This window comes from Rhinoraja longicauda, chromosome 14, assembly GCF_053455715.1.
Source record: "Rhinoraja longicauda isolate Sanriku21f chromosome 14, sRhiLon1.1, whole genome shotgun sequence".
NCBI classification, from domain to species: domain Eukaryota; kingdom Metazoa; phylum Chordata; class Chondrichthyes; order Rajiformes; family Arhynchobatidae; genus Rhinoraja; species Rhinoraja longicauda.
The window spans coordinates 76,692-97,688 of NC_135966.1; the positions used below are offsets into that span (position 1 = coordinate 76,692).

Here is a 20,997-nt window from a genome sequence, read left to right on the forward strand (position 1 = left end):
ATCATATTTCCAGCTTCTAGTTTTTTTAATTTTCAAGAGTTGTTTTAACATGTTGTTTCAAGATGTTTTAACATCTTAATGATCTGTCAGGATTATCTTCTGTAGTATAATTCTGACTTCCGAGTGCCTCTTTCTAATTTTTGCCTCCTGCTCTTGCGGGTTGAATTTGTTTCTGTTGGGAACAATCTGCAATTTGGATGGGCCTCGCCCCCGGTCATTCAGAATATGAAAGCATCGTTTACTTTGGGCATCACGCTTCCAAAATGTTAGACTGGTTTCAGTTCTGACAGTGGCAATAAATAACTTTTACACATTGGCAAGCATGTTTAACCCGCAGCACACAGCCGTTAACCTACACTCCTGAATGATTAGAGATAATGATAGTGTGGCATTAAAACTACTTTTTGGAGGGAGTTTAAATTACAGTACATTGTGTCAAGTAATTTAATACCCTGGTAGTTAATACTGAGAAAGTCTTAAATAAATCAAGTGGACACAAATATTTTCTTTAAATTTTAATAAGAATATTGAAACCGAAATCAGCCCTTCACAAAATGCTTGGAGTAAATGAAGACAAGTATTCTACATTATATGACAGTATTTTTTGTCATTTTATCCTTTTATTAAAAAGTCACAACAGCTTACATATCAACAAAAACATCAGATTTACGAATGGTACTATGGTACCTGCCCAAAAAACCCCACACACTTCTAGAGAGTTTGGTTTTAAATACTGAATTCTGGAAGCAATCTATTTGGAAAACAGGAACAGTGGGTTCTGTCGAATCTGAACGAATGCTAAAGCTGGAAGTCTGTTGTGTGCTGATGTTGGTGTCACGGGTAACGCCCACATTTTGTGCTAATTTTTCCTTTGAGATCAGGTTATGTTTAAGACGGCAGAGGGCACACCCAAACACACCTCCCCCTCCATGAAATTAGAGTGGAACTATACCGCAAGATTTGACAGAGCTGTACATCCTGCCCCATGAGTCAGATTTATTTTGTTACCTGTACACTTGTCAAGCATTTTCCTTATAAAGCTGTAAATAGTGCAAAGCATTACTATACTGCTGATCATCACTGACCCAGAGTTTATGTATTTGATGCAGTTTACAGGAAATTTAATACAGAAAGTGAAATCCCTACAAATTCCTGATATGTTCCATCCTCGTTCAGGATTCCCACGTGGAAGAATACTTCATGTGAAAGTAAAATAGTCCAGATTTGTTTTTTTAATTTTAAGGAGATTGTTGGGAACTCAACATTCCTCTTTTTTTCATGACTCTTGGAATAGCCAGGTGTCAAAGTGGAATTCCCTGCACATGTAGAATTGACAGCGTAAGAACCCAAAGATTTAGAATGACTGACAAGGCAATGAACCTTATTTGTGAATAATCTGGTTTCACTTTGTCGCATGCGAGGTCAAAAGTCAGGCTTGCATTTGGAGCTTTTGCCCGGTTGAAGGAATTGCTGCCCTCCTGCTCTATGAAATCCCGAGTTAGATTCTCCTTTCACTTCCCATACAAGACGGGAACAGTCACGTAAAATGACTTTCCCAGATTAAAACCACCCACACCGTGAACAACAAAGTATCATCACCCTTGCTTCAGGGTTCATAGATCCCCTGTTCTCAAAATTCATTCTCACAAAAAAATCCTAACAGAGGTGTAAAAGAATTTTAAAACTTTATTTTGGAAAGTTACTCCACATTGATAAATGTCATCACAAGAGTCAAGGAAATAATTAAGATGCATTAAATTTTCAATAGCCTCCTTAAAGAGTTAGGATTCTGTTATTTTTAACCTATTTAAAACAGTAATACTGAAGCATCTGTTTATCGGTGAAGGATCAGGACCACCTCACATATTGCCAATATTGCTCAGACTCCACATCCATACGGCCCAAACAAGGGGGTCTTGGTTCAGCCACTTAAACCACGACTGTTTTAGTCCAGGTAGTTCAGCAGTAGAGCTGCAAAAAATATCTACTGCAGACAACTGCTTCAGTTATTTTGACCTTGGTTTGTACAGTAAGATTCAAAATGCATGTTTAGACATCCTGGTCTTTACCTTCCTGGTTGTGATATCAAACAATGAAAATGCTCAGAGATTAAGGAGGGGGAGACAATGCTGCAGCGGGTAGTGCTGATTCCGCACAGATCCAGACCCCGGGTCCAATACTGAACACTGATGCAGACTGCAGGGCTAGTACGCTCTCCATGTGGTTTCCTCCCATATCACAACACATGTTGGGAGTGTAACTGTTTACTGTAAATCACCCATAGCATAGGTGTAGGGGAATCGGGGAAGTTGATGCACATGTGTGGGAGAATAAGTTACAGATAATGCAAGTGGGAGAATGAGATTGTGGGATCGTGTTTAAAAACTGGCAAAGACCAGATGGCTGAATGGCTTCCTCTATTGAAAGACAAAATTATTTTTTTGAGGGAGCCTGTTTGGGATGGGGGGGGGGGGGGGTGGGCTGAAAGAGAGAGCGGTTGCAAAATGTTTTAAGCAAAGCAACACTGCTTGAGTATAGACACAAAATGCTGGAGCAACTCAGCGGGACAGGCAGCATCTCTGGAGAGAAGGAATGGGTGACGTTTTGGGTTGAGACCTTTCTTCAGGCCACTCGAGTATTTCTCCACAGGTTAACAGTTAATAAAACTCAGTTGAGTGGTATGACTTTTAGTTACTAATAAATCAACTGACTCCAGTTTAATATCGATATTTAGTTTTGTCACTCCAGATCTCCATGCAGCAAACTGTCACATTACAGCACGTAATTCCTTCCTCACTGCCCAGTTCACGGTCGGATGTCTGACAGTGAAACTGATTTTTCTCCAGGTGACACAAACGTAATTTCAAGTGAAGGAAAGGAACTCCAACCACAGGCCAGTGCCTGTAGAACCATTGTTACACGGTCCATCCCGCTCACAGCACGCCTGACAAAAAGCTGGCGGAGGAACTCGTGGCCTTTACCTATTGCCTGCTTCTAAAGGAGCTTCCAATGAAGGACAGACTGCAGCAGGCCGGGCAAAAAGATTTATTCAGAAAGAGATTGCTCCTTTACATAGTAAAATAACTTCTGTTCTTTTTAAATATACGAAGTTGAGACACAAAATCCAACTTGGAAAATGGGGAAAAAAAATAATCTCTGACTGTTCCACACGTCTGAAACTTTAACATCCACAGAATTAACCAACCGGAAATCCAATTTCACCTCCCACCACTATTTGTGATTGGGACCTAGAGGGAATAGAAAATGAGTGATGCAGATATCATTCAAAGTTATAAATTGTCACATGTTAACTCGTATCTCTTCACCTGATTTAGGAGTTAATTTTTGATTCCAGTATGGTCTGGCTGTAACTGAGTGACCAGATACTATGAAGAAACAGCTCAGTGACAGCGTCTCTGGAATATTGTAGTCTTCAAGAGAGTGAAACTTAAATAAATCAGGGATCAATTGATCAGAGTTAATGCGAGCCAACAAAAAGTCTTGCTGTCCCTTTAAACTTTCAGTTCATTCTGGGAAGATGAGACTGCTATAACCATGGGCTATACTACTTCTATAAGATCACTTTTCATTAACCCATCATTTTTTGTATGACTATGGATAAAGTAAGGGGAAAGGGACTTATTAAATATAACCACTATCTCAGTGCGAAACTAACTACAATGTGACACTCTCCCAACTTCTGCTCAGACAGCTTGTCGAGGAGGACAGCACGGCTGATACTACATGCCACGGTGATAATGTGGTGATTTTCTATTGAACATCTTAACTTCCTCCAAAACATCCTTTCCATTTTTAAATGCACGTAATTCTTAATGAGCGCATAAACAGTTCCTCCGAGTCATTGATTTCCATTCAAGGCTGTTCTAGGACTTGCCCAGCCTGGGTTCCTCAGCCTTCAGCGTTCCAACAGCATCTTTCACAGCATGGTAGATAATGTTCTTCACCTGAGGACAAGGAACTTTATTCTAACCTGTGGTCTACATCATTGAAAACTTAACATGAACTTTCCAATAACTAACAGACACAGAGAAATAAAGGCAACTGTTCAAACATTAAATTAAATGGTAAAGCCCTTACATATTCAGGTTTTCCTCAGATGGCTCCTTTTGCCAATTCAGCAGCCCATGGCTTCAGCCTTGATGACTGATTCTGCCAGACACCCTGGCTGTGACCAAGTAAACTATTTCGGGATAATCAGAACAAACAGTACCGTAAACTCCACTTTAGGGAGTTCCAGAAAGCAGCCATGCTGTGATTTTCTGCAACACAAACCCATCTTTCTGTTGGATCACGTGTTTTAAGGCGAGATGCTTTCTTACGGAATAATTTCCTCTCACATTAAGCAATTTTATTGGTGAGGACAAAGTGACCCAGCGCTATTATTTAATAGCTAATGCCAATATTAGACCGGGGGTGGATAAGCCTCATGCAATAGTGATAACAAATTTAAATTTTAGTCACTAAAGTTAGGCAACAGGATTTGGATACGGCGTCACCATGTCAATGAGGTTGGCTGTGACAGGTGAATACTTGCCTTGTCGTGTGGAAGTGGAATAAAGGCCGTGGGAGTACTGTAGGCTGGCCCTGGTGCCTGCAGCTCACCATAGTGCAGGCTCAGGACATGCTTCAGAGACAGAGATACCTGGCCCTGGTGACTGCAGCTCACCACAATGCAGCGGCTCAGGACATGCTTCAGAGACAGAGAGGGGCAGTGCCTCTCTTTATTCACATGTCCCCAGGCTGGGAAAGGTGGGGTGATGGAGAGACTACTCGATGTGACTGCAACCCAATCGACGCAGTGACGTCTGATCCAAACTTTACTGAGTAGCTAAAAACAAATATTGAAAATTTGTTTCTTTCGCATTTTATTTTAGTTTATTCTCCCCATCTCCTCAATAAATGAAGAGGGAATTTTTTTCTGCATCACAAATTGCTGGGGAGCAATTTGTGAATTCTATTAGAGTGAATTTCCAAACCTCGAAGGACAGTGGTCTGTATAACTACTCACCTGGCAGCTGCCCACACAATGTACGGGACCCCTGGCAAAGTGCAGCTGGGTTAGAGACAGAACTGTAAAAATGGAACTAACCCCTCAGCCCTCCTTGTCCACACCAATCAAGTCGCTATTCTGCACCAGTCCCATTCTTTTGGGTTTTTTGGCCCATTTCCCTCTAAACCCTTTCCATCCGTATCATATCTGTCCAAATACCGTAGAAAATAGGTGCAGGAGTAGGCCATTCAGCCCGAGCCAGTACCGTCATTTCATATGATCATGGCTGGTCATCCAGAATCAGTCCCCGTTCCTGCTTTCTCCCCATATCCCTTTTGAAAGTCGTAATTGTAACCGCGTCTCTAATTTCCTCTGGCAGCTCATCCCATACCTCCCATCGATCTCTGCAAGTTTCTGCATTGTGATTACAAAATTGGCCTTGCCCCAATTTAAGATCTTATCTTTTGGGCCAGTGCTATCTTTCTCAGTTCAGTTTAGTTTATTGTTATGTGTACCGAGGTACAGTGAAAAGCTTTTGTTGCGTGCCAGCAAGTCAGCGGAAAGACAATACAAGATTTCAATCGAGCCATTTACAGTGTACAGATACATAAGGGAATAACATTTAGTGGAAGAGAAAACCAGTAAAGTCTAATCACAGATAGTCCGAGGGTCCCCTATGAGGTGGAAAGTAGTTCAGGACTGCTCTCTGGTTATGGTAGGATGGTTCAGTTGCCTGATAACAGCAACTGAATTGTATATCTCCATATAGTCTCCATATATCTACCTTAAAACTATTTGAATTGTGGTCATTGGTCCCAAAGTACACCTCAGCCACTTGTCCCACTATCCTTCTAAAGGGGAGGTCCAGTATTTTGTCCTCTTTTGCAGGGGCTTCCATATATTGTATGACGACTTTCTTGACATATTTACCAAATTCCATCTCATCCAAGCCCTTTATACAATGGGAGAACAATCAATATTAGGGAAGGATATCTCCAACTAAACCCACCCGATTATTGTTACAGCTATCTTCCATCTCCCGACACATATGCCACTGACGATGGAGGAGCCTATAATGCAATTCTATCAGTGATCATTTCTTTTCTATTTCTAAGTTTTACCCCTATAACCCCATTGGCTGATTGCCCAAACATCCATTGCCCTCACCAAGCATTGTAATTAAGTCCTCCCTGATCAAAAAGGCAATTCCCCCATCTCCAGTACCTTGTCTCAATCATGTCTGTGACATTTATAGCCTGGAACATCGAGCTAGTCCTGCCCTTCTCCCAACTACATTTCTGTTATGGCTGTAATATCCCTGTCACCCGAGCCAGCCCACTGCCTGAGATCGCCCGCCATAACCATTAAGCCTCTCACAGCGCAATAAGTGCACTTTAAGCTGTTGATCTTTCCTTTCTCTTCAACAAGCACCTGCCCGTTCTGTCCTTGTTTTGGACAAGACATTACCTTACTGGTTAGGCTTTGCATTCGGCCCAGCCCTGCACACCATACTACTCACAAGGTCATTTCTGCAGGATGTGGTCTAGGTACCATTTGTATTTAAGTAGGAGCTTACTTCAGGACAGAATTTCACTGGCAATTGGACCTTATCCTTATTGGCACCATACCTGCAATTTATCTTCATGATTTGTGTGAGTGTTTGACAAATGCCTGAATTCCTGAGTGAGTCGGAAGCAGTGTTTGACATGTTCTGGAGACACAAAATCTTCAGCTACTTTGATGCAACTGTACAGATTGTGTACCTGGAGGAGAGATACTGTCATTACTACACGCTTTTGCATTTATTTCATCCAACAAAAAGGCTGAAAAACAAGCAACACTGTGCATTTCTGAACATATTTAAAAGATAACAGATTGCTTCAGAATGCAGAGACAATGGAGAAGGGGGACAGTATTTTCTTTAGCTATTTTGAAAAAGAAGAATTTTAGGAGAACAAAATGACTTGCATTTATTTTGTATGACCAGATTACCCCAAAACATTTAAAAACCAGTTAGGTAATTTCTGTAACACATTCATTGTTGCAATGTAAAGGAAGGGTGCTGGTGAAGAAGAAATGGGGTACCGAGATTGACTATGAAAGTGGTAAGCAATTGAAAGAGCCGGCGCGAAAGGTGGCAGAAAATATATCTGCCAGAAAGGATTATAGTGCAAACAGGGTCTTTTGATTGATGAGTATCAAGGTAGGATAAAGAAAGAAAGACGTATTTATATAGCACCTTTCAGAAGTAATTAAGTATTTCTGTTTCTGTTTGGTTACCACCACCCCTTCCTATCAAACTCAAGTTCATTCTTTCTTAAAATAATACTCAATCCAAGTAAAACCTTGCCCAAGCCATGGAGTCGATCGCTTCTTGTCATGCGTTACCTGGTGAGGAGCTCCAGCAGGGATGAAGACTGCATCCCCCAAGAACTGGACAATAGCCCAGCCCTGCACACCATACTCCTCATACAGTCGCTTCCTCAAGGTCTGGTCTAGGTACCAGCTCTGGTCATGAATAGGGTCGTGATCAGGTGGGTTATCTTGACCTTGCTCTTCCGACACCTAGAGCAGAATCAAGCATAGAAACACCAAATTTAAGCACAAGCATCTAATCATCAACTCATGACCAAAACATGGCAATCCAAAAAGGAGAAAAATAAACCAGAGCAGAAAAGGAAGATTCGACTTCAAAACAAAAAAATATATATAGTTAGAATACATTTTCAGACTTTCTTTGAAGTTACAGATTCTCAGTTGGATGTGCTATAAAATTACTGAAACCAGGAAATGGAATGGAAACTAAAAATAACGCGAATTGAAATGTTCTGCATGAACTGCAGAAAAAGTGTGGCCGTGACAAAGCCACAGGCAAGTAAAGTAAATCAATTGGCTTACCAACAATTAGTGGGGCTACAAATGAAAAACATCTTAAGGTATTTTTCTGCATACACCAGTATCCACTTCTGCAACTGGTTACTTCCCGTATACACCTACTATACAAGCGTGGACAACATTTAAATAGGAGAGCATCACACACCAAGAAGTGTGTTTTTTGTACAGCTCATAATTATGCGATTGTAACTTAACTGACCTGCCCATCTGCATTTGACTACATAATTCAATTTCATAGCTTAAAAGTCACACAATGATAGTGACTTCAAGCTAAAGAGCAAATCATCATTATGAAAACAATGAATGACTTATCCAAGAAGAGCTAGGTGGAGGGGTGGATGAATCTCAAAGAATTGACCACAGAGCTTGAGTATTGAACTCAATACTCAGAGCTGCTGTTAAATAAATGGCCCAGAAACTAAAGCAGAATGTGAGATGCAAATGTGGGCAAAATACAATAAGAACAGATCCTCATAGTCGAATCACATTGTTACTACAGTCGAGGAAGACAAATTACTGGGGTAGTGATAGTTCAGGAAGGATGGATGTCCGTTCATAATTCCCCACCGGGCACAAACGGGCTCAAACATGAAGACAGGAAATCGGCACCATCAGTATTCCAGGAATGTGGAAGTCAGTAAACCATTGAGAAGGAAGAGAGAGATGCAAGAATGCAGAAGCTGTGCTAAGATTCTTATTGTGGTCGTTGGGCAATACTGAGTACCATCTAAAATTCTGATCACAAAAATAAGAACAAAAAACAAAGCAAACGTGCTCAATGTACAGGAGGCGAGTTTGATGGAAATGGAAGTACCTTAGTGATACAACATATTACATTTTCAGATAAAATAAGCCCCAAATACTCTTTGTAAACTTAACCAATGAAACTTGATATATTGTATCAGGAAGTAAAATATTGAGCAAACTGCTCGAGATGAATATATCAGACAAAATAAAGGAAAACACAGTGGCCTTTCAACGTTGCATTGATCAAAGCTGCTTTATTTTTTCTTGAGTGGTAAGTTTTGAGCTAAAGTTGGGTTGAAGGTTATAACTTCAGAAAATAACTAAATGTTGGAACAAGAACAATAGGTTTGAGTGGCATGTATGTATAACTATCAAACCAAGAGCACACATGTTAATACACAAGTATCGTTTAAAAATCAGCACTTTATGACAAATGTTCAAACAGGAAAATCAAACTGTTAAGATTGTTTTATGACAACAGGGATGAATATATCAATATTTGTCCCCTAAAAAGATCTAATAGTTTAGCTTCCAATTGTTACATTAGAACAACTGGCACACCGTGTAAAGCCATCATTCAACAGCCACCCACAGTGACGGGCAGTCTGACACTCACCTTTCTCAGCAACTCTCGGATCTTCTCTGCATCCTTTGCTGCGTAGATGTGCCAAAGTGCACCAGCCTTCTCTTTGCTTTTGTGGATTCTTTTCTTTGTCACTTCATCCACATCACCTTCTTCAATGGTCTTCATTACCTCTGATTACACACAGCATATCAATGCATGATACACAATACAGAACCTCTAGCTCAGACAATATATCCTAAGATAATATTCAGCAACATTAGAAATAAATGGGTGATGAACAAAGGTGCAGATATTGAGGTCACCAAGACTGATGAAAGTTACAGGGTTTTAAGAGATGCTAAGAGGGACTTGGAATAGGAATTGTAGACCTTGAGACTTTGGCAGCAGAAGGCACAGGCGGCATTAGGGGAGCCAGGGTGGGGATATGTCTTGAAAGGGTTATAACCACAAGGCACCAAGGCGTTTAAACACCAAGGGCGTGAAAACCTTACATTGGAGGTTTTGTGAGACCATGAACAAGGTAGGGCAACAAAGGACTTTACTGACAGGTAAGCAGGATATAGAAAAGGATAAACTGGCATAGTTGGGGACTATGGGAAAGGCAAGCGGGAAGAAACTTTCATGTTTTATTGACTGACTGATGCAGACTTGAACCCATATATGCCTCTGAATACACAATTATCTCTACAACAAAAGCTAGAGGTTTGTAATGCTAACATAGTACTCAAGTATTACAAATGGGTAAATAATGAAAGATACACACTAAGAGAGAGTTAGATAGAGCTCTAGGGGCTAGTGGAATCAAGGGATATGGGGAGAAGGCAGGCACTGGTTACTGATTGTGAACGATCAGCCATGATCACAATGAATGGCGGTGCTGGCTTGAAGGTCCGAATGGCCTCCTCCTGCACCTATTTTCTATGTTTTTAAACTACAAAAAGATTTGATGTTCAAATTTCACTTCTTGTTTTAATTTGTAAAGACACATCATTGTTATTTCATACAAACTTGCTCCAATCTCTCAAATAAAGAGCAACAGGGTGTTATCAGAGATACAAAAACAGGAAATATTCAGGAAGTCAGGCAGCATCAATGGAGATTGTGACAGAGTTAACATTTGGGCTGGTGACATTTTAATCACACGTGGGAGAAGTCAGAATTGAAGTTTCAAGCTGCAGGAAAAGTGGATACAGAGGAAAGGATAAGCATGGCCTTGGTCACATGTGCTGGCTGAAAGAGTTGATAAAAGCCGTGTAACAAAAGATATGTCTGAAGCAAATGCAAATAGATGAATGAAATCTGAAATTACAAGAAACAAAATTCTCTGAAATATAAAATGCATGAGAATGAATGGTCAATTTCCATCTTGAATCCTGAAGGCGGTTAAGTATCGTGTCAGCAAATAAGGTTCCGTTTCACGGCCCTCACGAAAACAATGCTGGAGGCCAAAAACTGAGGACAGATTGGGAATGGCATGGAGAATTAAAGTTGCAGGCAATGCTGTTGGGGAGGATTTAAACTAATGTGGCAGGGGGATGGGAGCTGGAGCAGAGAGACAGAGGGGTGTAAAATGAGGGTAGAAGCAACAGGTAGCAAGGTGAAAAGTAAAAGTAAAAGTGGCAGGCAGACAAATCCAGGGCAAAAATCAAAAAGGGCCACTTTTCAACATAATCGTACAAGAGAGTTGTAAAAACAAGCCTGAAGGCTTTGTGTCTCAATGCAAGGAGTATACGTAATAAGGTGGATGAATTAAATGTGGAGATAGTTATTAATGATTATGATATAGTTGGGATTACGGAGACATGGCTCCAGGGTGACCAAGGCTGGGAGCTCAACATCCAGGGATATTCTATATTCAGGCGGGATAGACAGAAAGGAAAAGGAGGTGGGGTAGCATTACTGGTTAGAGAGGAGATTAAAGCAGTGGAAAGGAAGGACATTAGCTTGGAGGAAGTAGAATCGATATGGGTAGAGCTACGAAACACTAAGGGGCAGAAAACGCTAGTGGGAGTTGTGTACAGGCCACCTAACACCAGTAGGGAGGTTGGGGATGGCATCAAGCAGGAAATTAGAAATGCATGCACTAAAGGCGCAGCAGTTATAATGGGTGACTTCAATCTACATATAGATTGGGTGAACCAAACTGGCAGGGGTGCTGAGGAAGAGGATTTCTTGGAATGTTTGAGAGATGGTTTTCTAAACCAACATGTCGAGGAACCAACGAGAGAACAGGCCATTCTAGACTGGGTATTGAGTAATAAGGAAGGGTTAGTTAGCAGTCTTGTTGTGCGAGGCCCCTTGGGCAAGAGTGATCATAATATGGTAGAGTTCTTCATTTGGATGGAGAGTGACAAAGTCGATACAGAAACAAGTGTTCTGAACTTAAAGAAAGGTAACTTTGAGGGTATGAGGCGTGAATTGTCCAAGATAGACTGGCGATTGATGCTGAAAGGGTTGACGGTGGACATGCAATGGAAGGCATTTAAAGGTCGCATGGATGAACTACAACAAGTGTTCATCCCAGTTTGGCAAAAGAACAAACCAGGAAAGGTAGTGCATCCGTGGCTAACAAGGGAAATCAAGGATAGTATTAAAACAAAAGATGAAGCATACAGATTAGCCAGAAAAAGTAGCATACCAGAGGACTGGGAGAAATTCAGAGTCCAGCAGAGGAGGACAAAGGGCTTAATTAGGAAAGGGAAAATAGATTATGAGGGAAAACTGGCAAGGAACATAAAAACAGACTGCAAAAGCTTTTATAAATATGTCAAGAGAAAAAGATTAGTTAAGGCAAATGTAGGTCCCTTGCAGTCGGAAACAGGTGAATTGATCATAGGGAACAAGGAGATGGCAGACCAATTGAACAAATACTTTGGTTCTGTCTTCACTAAGGAAGACATAAACCGTCTGCCGGAAATAGCGGGGGACCGGGGGTCTAAAGAGATGGAGGAACTGAGGGAAATCCAGGTTAGTCGGGAAGTGGTGTTAGGTAAATTAAATGGATTAAAGGCAGATAAATCCCCAGGGCCAGATAGGCTGCATCCCAGAGTGCTTAAGGAAGTAGCCTCAGAAATAGTGGATGCATTAGTGATAATTTTTCAAAACTCTTTAGATTCTGGAGTAGTTCCTGAGGACTGGAGGGTAGCTAATGTAATCCCACTTTTTAAAAAGGGAGGGAGAGAGAAAACGGGGAATTATAGACCAGTTAGCCTAACATCGGTAGTGGGGAAAATGCTAGAGTCAGTTATTAAAGATGTGATAGCATTACATTTGGAAAGTGGAGAAATCATCGGACAAAGTCAGCATGGATTTACCAAAGGCAAATCATGTCTGACGAATCTTATAGAATTTTTCGAGGATGTAACTAGTAGAGTGGATAAGGGAGAACCAGTCGATGTGTTATATCTGGACTTTCAGAAGGCCTTCGACAAGGTCCCACATAGGAGATTGGTGTACAAACTTAAAGCACACGGTATTGAGGGTTCAGTGTTGAGGTGGATAGAAAATTGGTTGGCGGACAGGAAGCAAAGAGTAGGAATAAACGGGTCCTTTTCGGAATGGCAGGCAGTGACTAGTGGGGTACCGCAAGGCTCAGTGCTGGGACCCCAGTTATTTACAGTGTATATTAATGATTTGGACGAGGGAATTGAATGCAACATCTCTAAGTTTGCGGATGACACGAAGCTGGGTGGCAGTGTTAGCTGCGAGGAGGATGCTAGGAGGCTGCAGAGTGACTTGGATAGATTAGGCGAGTGGGCAAATGCATGGCAGATGCAATATAATGTGGATAAATGTGAGGTTATCCACTTTGGCGGCAAGAACAGGAAAGCAGAGTATTACCTGAATGGTGACCGATTGGGGGAAGGGGAGATGCAACGTGACCTGGGTGTCATGGTGCACCAGTCATTGAAAGCAAGCATGCAGGTGCAGCAGGCAATGAAGAAAGCGAATGGTATGTTGGCATTCATAGCAAGAGGATTTGAGTTTAGGAGCAGGGAGGTTCTGCTGCAGTTGTACAGGGCCTTGGTGACACCGCACCTGGAGTATTGTGTGCAGTTTTGGTCTCCTAACCTGAGGAAAGACGTTCTTGCCTTAGAGGGAGTACAGAGAAGGTTCACCAGATTGATCCCTGGGATGGCGGGACTTACATATGAGGAAAGACTAGATAGACTGGGCTTGTACTCGCTGGAATTTAGAAGACTGAGGGGGGGATCTTATAGAAACATATAAAATTCTTAAGGGGTTGGAGAGGCTAGATGCGGGAAAATTGTTCCCGATGTTGGGGGAGTCCAGAACCAGGGGTCACAGCTTAAGGATAAGGGGGAAGTCTTTTAGGACCGAGATGAGAAAACATTTCTTCACACAGAGAGTGGTGAGTCTGTGGAATTCTCTGCCACAGAAGGTAGTTGAGGCCAGTTCATTGGCTATATTTAAGAGGGAGTTAGATGTGGCCCTTTTTGCTAAAGGGATCAGGGGGTATGGAGAGAAGGCAGGTACAGGCTACTGAGCTGAATGATCAGCCATGATCATATTGAATGGCGGTGCAGGCTCGAAGGGCCGAATGGCCTACTCCTGCACCTATTTTCTATGTTTCTATGTTTCTATGAAGCTTGGCCTTACTGAATTGCAAAGCACTCCCCCTTCTGTATCTGATTTCCCCACCCCTTTGTGAGCATTGGATGAAGCATACTGAATAATAGTGCAAGTAAGCTGTTGCTCTTAGGGTTCTGCACTAGCATCCTGAGTTCTGAACCACCATGAAACAAGAGCCAGAATCACACTGTGACAGCTTGAGAATTTAAAATCAAGAAATTGAAATAATAAAAAAGAAAAAAATCTAGCCTCAATAATATTGCAATTGCCAGATTGTCAGAAGAACTCACTTGCTTCGTTAATGTTCTACCACTGATACTCTGGCTGATATTTGACTCTGAATGTACCAGTAGATGAACCTCAACTGTTTCTTTAGTTGAGGGCAATTAGATGGGAACAATGAGGGCAATTAGATGCAGGAGGACAATTAGATGGGGTAAATTTATGTCAGCATTGCAGTGCGGTTTGGGGAGATGCAAAAGGAGTACAGCAAAGAGACAGGAAAACACAGAGTGTCCAATGGGACCATTACACTGTAGGTAATGGAAATGACTCACATAATGAGGACACTGAGCGAAGGCGAGGACTAAAACCATTATGAGTTCTGTATGAGAGCACATGAGATCCAAGGCGAGTTGGGTAAAAGGATCCAAAAATGGCTTTGCGAAAGGAGCAATGGGTAGAGATGGAAGGATACCTTTCTGATTGGAATTTTGGTGCTCAGTGCCGCACTGCAGGAATTGGTGCTGGGTCCTTTGTTGTTTATGAAATTAATGACATGGATGTGAATGCAGGAGGTACGATTAATCGGCTTGTGAATAACACAAAAAATTGTGGTGTTGTAGATAGTGAGAAAGGTTGTCTAAGGTTACAGGATATAGATCAGGTGGAAAGTTGGGTAGAGCATTGGCAGATGGGAGGCACTTTGGAAAATTAATTTGTAGCAGGACACAGTAAATGATAGTGTACTAGGAATGTAGAAACCTTTGGATTCAAGTCAACAGTTCTCTGTAAATGGCAACATGGATGGAAATGGGTGGTGAAGAAGGCATATGCCAAGTTTGCTTCATAGGCTGGGACATTAGAATACTAAAGTTGGGAATTAAGATCCTTGAAACAACAGCACCTCTAATTCTGGTTGTGTCATTTACAATCCCACTAACCCGCCTTGTCCTCGCCACCTCCTCCTTCCCCCACAGTGCGCACACATTTCTCCCATCACCCTGTTTCGTTCCCCTTTTCCTGGTGCTCATTTCCACCCCTGCCATCTGAGAGTTGCCCATTTCACTGTTGCCCCTCTTACAGCTTCACATTTAACCTCCCCTTCACTCCGCATCACGCGCCCTTTTGTCTCCTTGTCATCTCCAGCCTGTGTCATTTACTTCACCCATTTGCTAATCACCCCCTCTCTCCCCCCTTGTATCCACCTATCACTTGCATGGAGGACATTAGTTAGGGGAAACATTGGGTAGACTGGGCTTGTTTTCCCTGGAGTGAAGGAGGTAGAGGGGTGTCCAGATAGAAGTATATAAAACTACGGGAGGTATAGATAGGATAGTCAAAATGGTTTTTCCATGGTAGAATATCAAATGCAAGTAAAATTTAGACAGGCACTGGAATAGGTTAGGCACAGGACGCAGTCATAATGCAGGCAAATGGGAAATAAAGGAAAGCATTGATGTTGTGGGCTGAAGGGCCTGCTTTCTGTGTTGCATGACATGACTTAGAAAGGTATCACAGGAGAGCGCCAATGTTCACAGATGGTGTCAGACCAGTGAGTTGAGAGATGAGAAATGGATTATTCAAATGAGCATGTTAGGGGCAGAAAATTAGCATCAGAAAAGTGTAAACTATTGAACTGGTGGAGAGTGTCAAAAACATCAAAGGCATGGGTGGAAAGAGACTGAAAGAAGGATGTAACATGTCAAGTCAGGAAGTGATGAGTTCTTTGTATGAAGAGTACACTGACATGGTTAGCCAGTTGGGAGACTCATTTATAGATCTTTGGCAGATGAGTTGTGCATGGTTGGAGGACAATGAGGCCCGTGGTGTGGATGGAAGATCTCAGAAAATGGGGGCAGTGGCCGAGTGGTGAGATGTTCAGTGTCTCCATCAAGAACCAGAGGATTAATGAGTTTCAGAGTTTCTACAAAGTAAAGGACAGTTTACCAAACTATAATATCGTCCTTGTTGGCAGATTTGACAAATGTTGCACTCGGTTCTGAGTGAGTGAAATGCTGCAGATTCAGAGGGGTGTAGGCTAGAGTGAGTGGAAAACAAAGGCCAATGTCACATCGGCACTTTGCAATCTAGAGCTCTGGAAAGGCTGTCAGTAGCTGCGGTCTTGGTAGATTGGGAATTCTAAAGACAGAACAATTCCTTTCAAATAACCACGGTAGGAACTCAACATGTCAGGCCTGGAGAACATGGGATGGTGAGGCAGAGCCTCTGCTGAAGAACAGAGAGATTCAAAGTAAAAAACACAGGATGGGGTTGGAGGAGAATGAAGAGCGATCAGGGGAATGTTTGAATTATAGACAATAGACGCAGGAGTAGGCCATTCGGCCCTTCGAGCCAGCACCGCCATTCAATGTGATCATGGCTGATCATCCACAATTAGTACCCCGTTTCTGCCTTCTCCCCATACCCCCTGACTCCGCTATCTTTAAGAGCTCTATCTAGCTCTCTCGTGAAAGCATCCAAAGAATTGGCCTCCACTGCCTTCTGAGGCAGAGAATTCCACAGATTTACAACTCTCTGCCTGAAAAAGTTTTCCTCATCTCCATTCTAAATGGCCTACCCCTTATTCTTCAACTGTGACCCCTGGTTCTGGACTCCCCCAACATTGGGAACATGTTTCCTGCCTCTAACGTGTCCAATCCCTTAATAATCTTATATATTTCAATGATCCCCTCTCATCCTTCTAAATTCCAGTGTATACAAGCCTAGCCGCTCCAGTCTTTCAACAAAGGACAGTCCAACCATTCCTGGAATTAACCAGTAAACCTACGCTGCACTCCCTCAATAGCAAGAATGTCCTTCCTCAAATTTGGAGACCAAAACTGCACACAGTACTCCAGGTGCAGTCTCACTAGGGCCCTGTACAACTGCAAAGGGACCTTTTTGCTCCTATACTCAACTCCTCTTGTCATAAATGCCAACATGCCATTAGCTTTCTTCACTGCCTGCTGTACCTGTATGCTAACTTTAAGTGACTGATGAACAAAGACACCCAGATTCTTTGTACTTCCCCATTTCCTAACTTAACACCATTCAGATCTGCCTTCCTGTTCTTACCACCAAAGTGGATAACCTCACATTTATCCACATTAAACTGCATCTGCCATGCATCCGCCCACTCACACAACCTGTCCAAGTCACCCTGCATCCTCATAGCATCCATCTCACAGTTCACACAGCCACCCAGCTTTGTGTCATCTGCAAATTTGCTAATGTTACTTTTAATTCCTTCATCCAAGTCATTAATGTATATTGTAAATAGCTGCGGTCCCAGCACAGAGCCTTGCGGTACCTCACTAGTCACTGCCTGCCATTGTGAAAGGGACCCGTTAATCCCTACTCGTTGTTTCCTGTCAGCCAACCAATTTTCTATCCATGTCAGCACCCTCCCCCCAATACCATGTGCTCTAATTTTGCCCACTAATCTCCTATGTGGGACCTTATCAAAGGCTTCCTGAAAGTCCAGGTACGCTACATCCACTGGCTCTCCATTGTCCATTTTCCTAGTTACAGCCTCAAAAAATTCCAGAAGATTAGTCAAGCATTATTTCCCCTTCGTAAATCCATGCTGACTCAGAGCGATCCTGTTACTGCTATCCAAATATTCCGCAATTTCTTCTTTTATAATTGACTCCAGCATCTTCCCCATCACTGAAGTCAGGCTAACTGGTCTATAATTTCCCTTTTTCTTTCTCCCTTCTTTCTTAAAAAGTGGGATAACATTAGCTACCCTCCAATCCACAGGAACTGATCCTGAATCTATAGAACATTGGAAAATGATCACCAATGCGTCCACAATTTCTAGAATTTATTAAACTCTTATCATTCACAGTGGTTTGCTTTTGAGAAATGTTCATCAAAGTGATCAACCCTGGAGATCCAGATTTAAAGGATTTCATAATTCCAAGTTAGAAATGTGGCAGAGCAAAATTTGAATAAAATCAGAATGGGAAATTGGCCCAAGCTGTAAATATGAACCTTTCTAAATGTCTTGATAAAACAAATTGCAGCAGAACGTTCAAATAATCGTTTGCTGATTTGCAACAGAGCAGGAGGGCTGCAACAACAGTTCCAACAAACTTACAAGATGGTAGTAAAGGGTATCCTGACCTCATTTGTCAGAGCACAGAAAGGCTTAAATAAATACACCAACTATCTTTTTTTCTAGATATAGAAATTGTTAAATATCAGAGACTGGCTGTTATTAGTTTCATCCACAGCAATCCAAGTGTTTCCTGGCAAATTTGGAAATGTGCCACCACCACCAACTGATCTTGCAAGCAATGGAGAAAAGAAATGAGAAGTATTTCTATGAAAATAAATGAAAATAGACAGACCTGCTACTCCACTGTTATCTGTATCTGTGAAGGAGAAAATTCATCATGTGACTAAAACAATGAAATCAATTATCTGGAGAAACTCCATCCTTTAACAAAAAATATGACAGCCCCATATCTAATTTAAGCTTGGTTAATAAGATCTTCCTAACCAATTAATTTGATTGAAGATCATCCAGCTAAATAATTTTGGACATATTTCCAAATCTTCCCTTTGCAAAGGGTGCTGATATTTAGCAAGAATTCACTGATGCAGGTTCCAGCTGGCACCTCACTAAATAGTGATTATTCTTGTGTTAGACTTTCAGCGTCAGCTTATTACACCGGCGCATGTTTACATCCAACTAATCCACCCTCCTTTGACATCACATCCGAGAAATTATCAAAATGAATACTTTCCCAATACTAAATCTTCAATTTAGATGCTCTATTCCCTCAGATGAATAAATGCTTTGCAGAAGAACAAAACCAAAAATAAAAATCATCCTAACTTAATACAGCCCACAATCTCGATGGATTAAAAAGAAAACAGAGTTCCACAATCACAAACATCAGGGCCATTGATTTACAGAATGTCATATTGTTTTAATTCAAAATGAAACATTTTTATTGCTTTGACAAGTAACCTCGAAATCCATTTAGTAAAAAGAGCAAGTCAGTGGCCCTGATTGTGATAATGATGAGAAAACAGTCTTTCAAAGTACCATGTCACTGCATCAAGAAATTGCAGCAAAATCTTCAACTGATGTCAAATATTTTCCAATTGTCATATTTCAAATTACAGGTTTTATTTTTACAAGAGACGCGACCAAGGTTGCATTCTGGAGATGGTGAAGTAATGACCAGGGGCAGTGGCACAAATTATTCACAATTTCTGCAATTCTAAAAAGTGCAGCTACAAAAGATTTCATAAAGGTCCAATTTTGCCAAGTCACATCAACATCAAAACTTTCTAAAAATGTTTGCCAATTAGCTTAATCAATAGTTTTCTAACCAAAACTCAGAATATCAAACATGCTAAATTATTTTCTGTGCATATTTTGGATTATCAGCATGGTACGGCTTCATTCAATACTTGCACACATGCAGCATTTATAAGAATGTCAAAGTTTCAATGCACCCTACAGCTGCTGAACTTGAGTTTGGCAAAAACTAGAAGCTGATCTTAATCAGCATCGTAAACCCATTCTCCTGTAGGAGGATGATGTAGGAGAATGCTGTCAGAGAAAGAAACTGCAAACTGAAAACATAGCACCAATTAAATCAGGAACATTAAAGTGGTCAGAATTGCAGGACAGGAGATGATTCCCGGACTGAGGTTAGTGAAGGTGAGCCAATGGAAGAATCTAAACATTAGGAAAATAATTTCAAAATTGAGGTATTACTGGAGCAGGAGGCAAATGTAATCCAACAAACAATGCGATGGGTAAACAGCACTTAGCACAGGTTAGCACACGAATGACAGAATTAAAGATGCCTTTAAGTTTACGAAGATGGGCAGCCGGCAAAGATAATACTGAAATTGCCAAGTGCAGAATAACAGCACATGCAAAAACGTTTCCTCAGCACGAGTTCAGTGGAAAGAGTAGGAAAGGCTATCAACGAAGTTGTAAGTTACAGACCAAGCATTAGTAAATGGGATTAGTGTAGATGGGCACTTAACGATCATCATGGGTAGGCCAAAGGGCTTGCTTCAATGTTGCAGGATTATAAATGCACAGTCTTAATATCGCAGCTCTTAATGTTGTCTGACTCAATGCCAAGATGGCAATTGCAAAATTGCAAATGTCTGGATTGGCCCAACAGCCGTTAAGGTGAGAAATGGAACTAGTGCCATGGGAACAGAAATTGTGAGAGGGATAAGACGGTGGTTTTGGTTTTCATTAAACTGAAATAGACAAAATAATGTATTCCTAATGATTGTATGAATGCCAAAATATAGTCTAAAATCGTTTAACTGAGATGAAGGAGACTACTGAATAACAGCACTAGATTGGCACAGGTGGAGGCCATTCGGACCTTCGATACAGCACCACCATTCAATATAATCATCGCTGATCATCAAAAATCAGTACCCAGTTCCTGCTTTTCCCCCCATAGCCCTTGTTCCTTTCGCCCTATGAGCTAAATCTAACCCCCTCTTGAAAACATCCAGTGAAATGGCCTCCACTGACTACATTTAATTCCCTCATCTAAACCGTTAATATATATTGTAAATAACCGGGGTCCCGGCATGGAGCCTTGCGGCACCCCACTAGTCACTGCCTGCCATTCTGAAAAGGACCCGTTAATTCCTACTCTTTGTTTTCTATCTGTCAATCAGTTCTCAATCCATGTCAATACCCTACCCCCAATACCATGTGCTCTAATTTTGCACTCTTGTGTGGGACCTTGTCAAAGGCTTTTTGAAAGTCCAGGTACACCACATCCACTGGCTCTCCCTTATCCATTCTACTTGTTACATCCTCAAAAAAATCCAGAAGATTAGTCAAGCATGATTTCCCCTTCATAAATCCACGCTGACTTTGACCAATCCTGTCACTGCCTTCCAAATCCGATGCTATTACATCTTTAATAATCGACTCAAG

General features: G+C 41.5%; 1 protein-coding gene across 4 annotated transcripts in view; it reads right to left on the reverse strand.

Moving 5' to 3' along the window:
• Nucleotides 1-2,465: 2,465 nt before the first annotated feature.
• kdm3b (lysine (K)-specific demethylase 3B) overlaps nt 2,466-20,997 on the reverse strand; it is a 99,194-nt gene continuing 80,662 nt past the window's right edge. For 3 of the 4 annotated variants that reach the window (XM_078411262.1, XM_078411264.1, XM_078411261.1), the window contains exons 23-27: nt 18,410-18,433; nt 9,270-9,409; nt 7,400-7,576; nt 6,640-6,774; nt 2,466-3,965 (exon numbers count right to left, since the gene is read on the reverse strand). In XM_078411262.1, coding sequence (XP_078267388.1) covers nt 3,885-3,965; nt 6,640-6,774; nt 7,400-7,576; nt 9,270-9,409; nt 18,410-18,433 — 557 coding nt within the window. In that variant the 3' untranslated portion in view covers nt 2,466-3,884. The remainder of the gene's footprint in view (nt 3,966-6,639; nt 6,775-7,399; nt 7,577-9,269; nt 9,410-18,409; nt 18,434-20,997) is intronic. The other variant, XM_078411263.1, reaches the window with a different exon arrangement.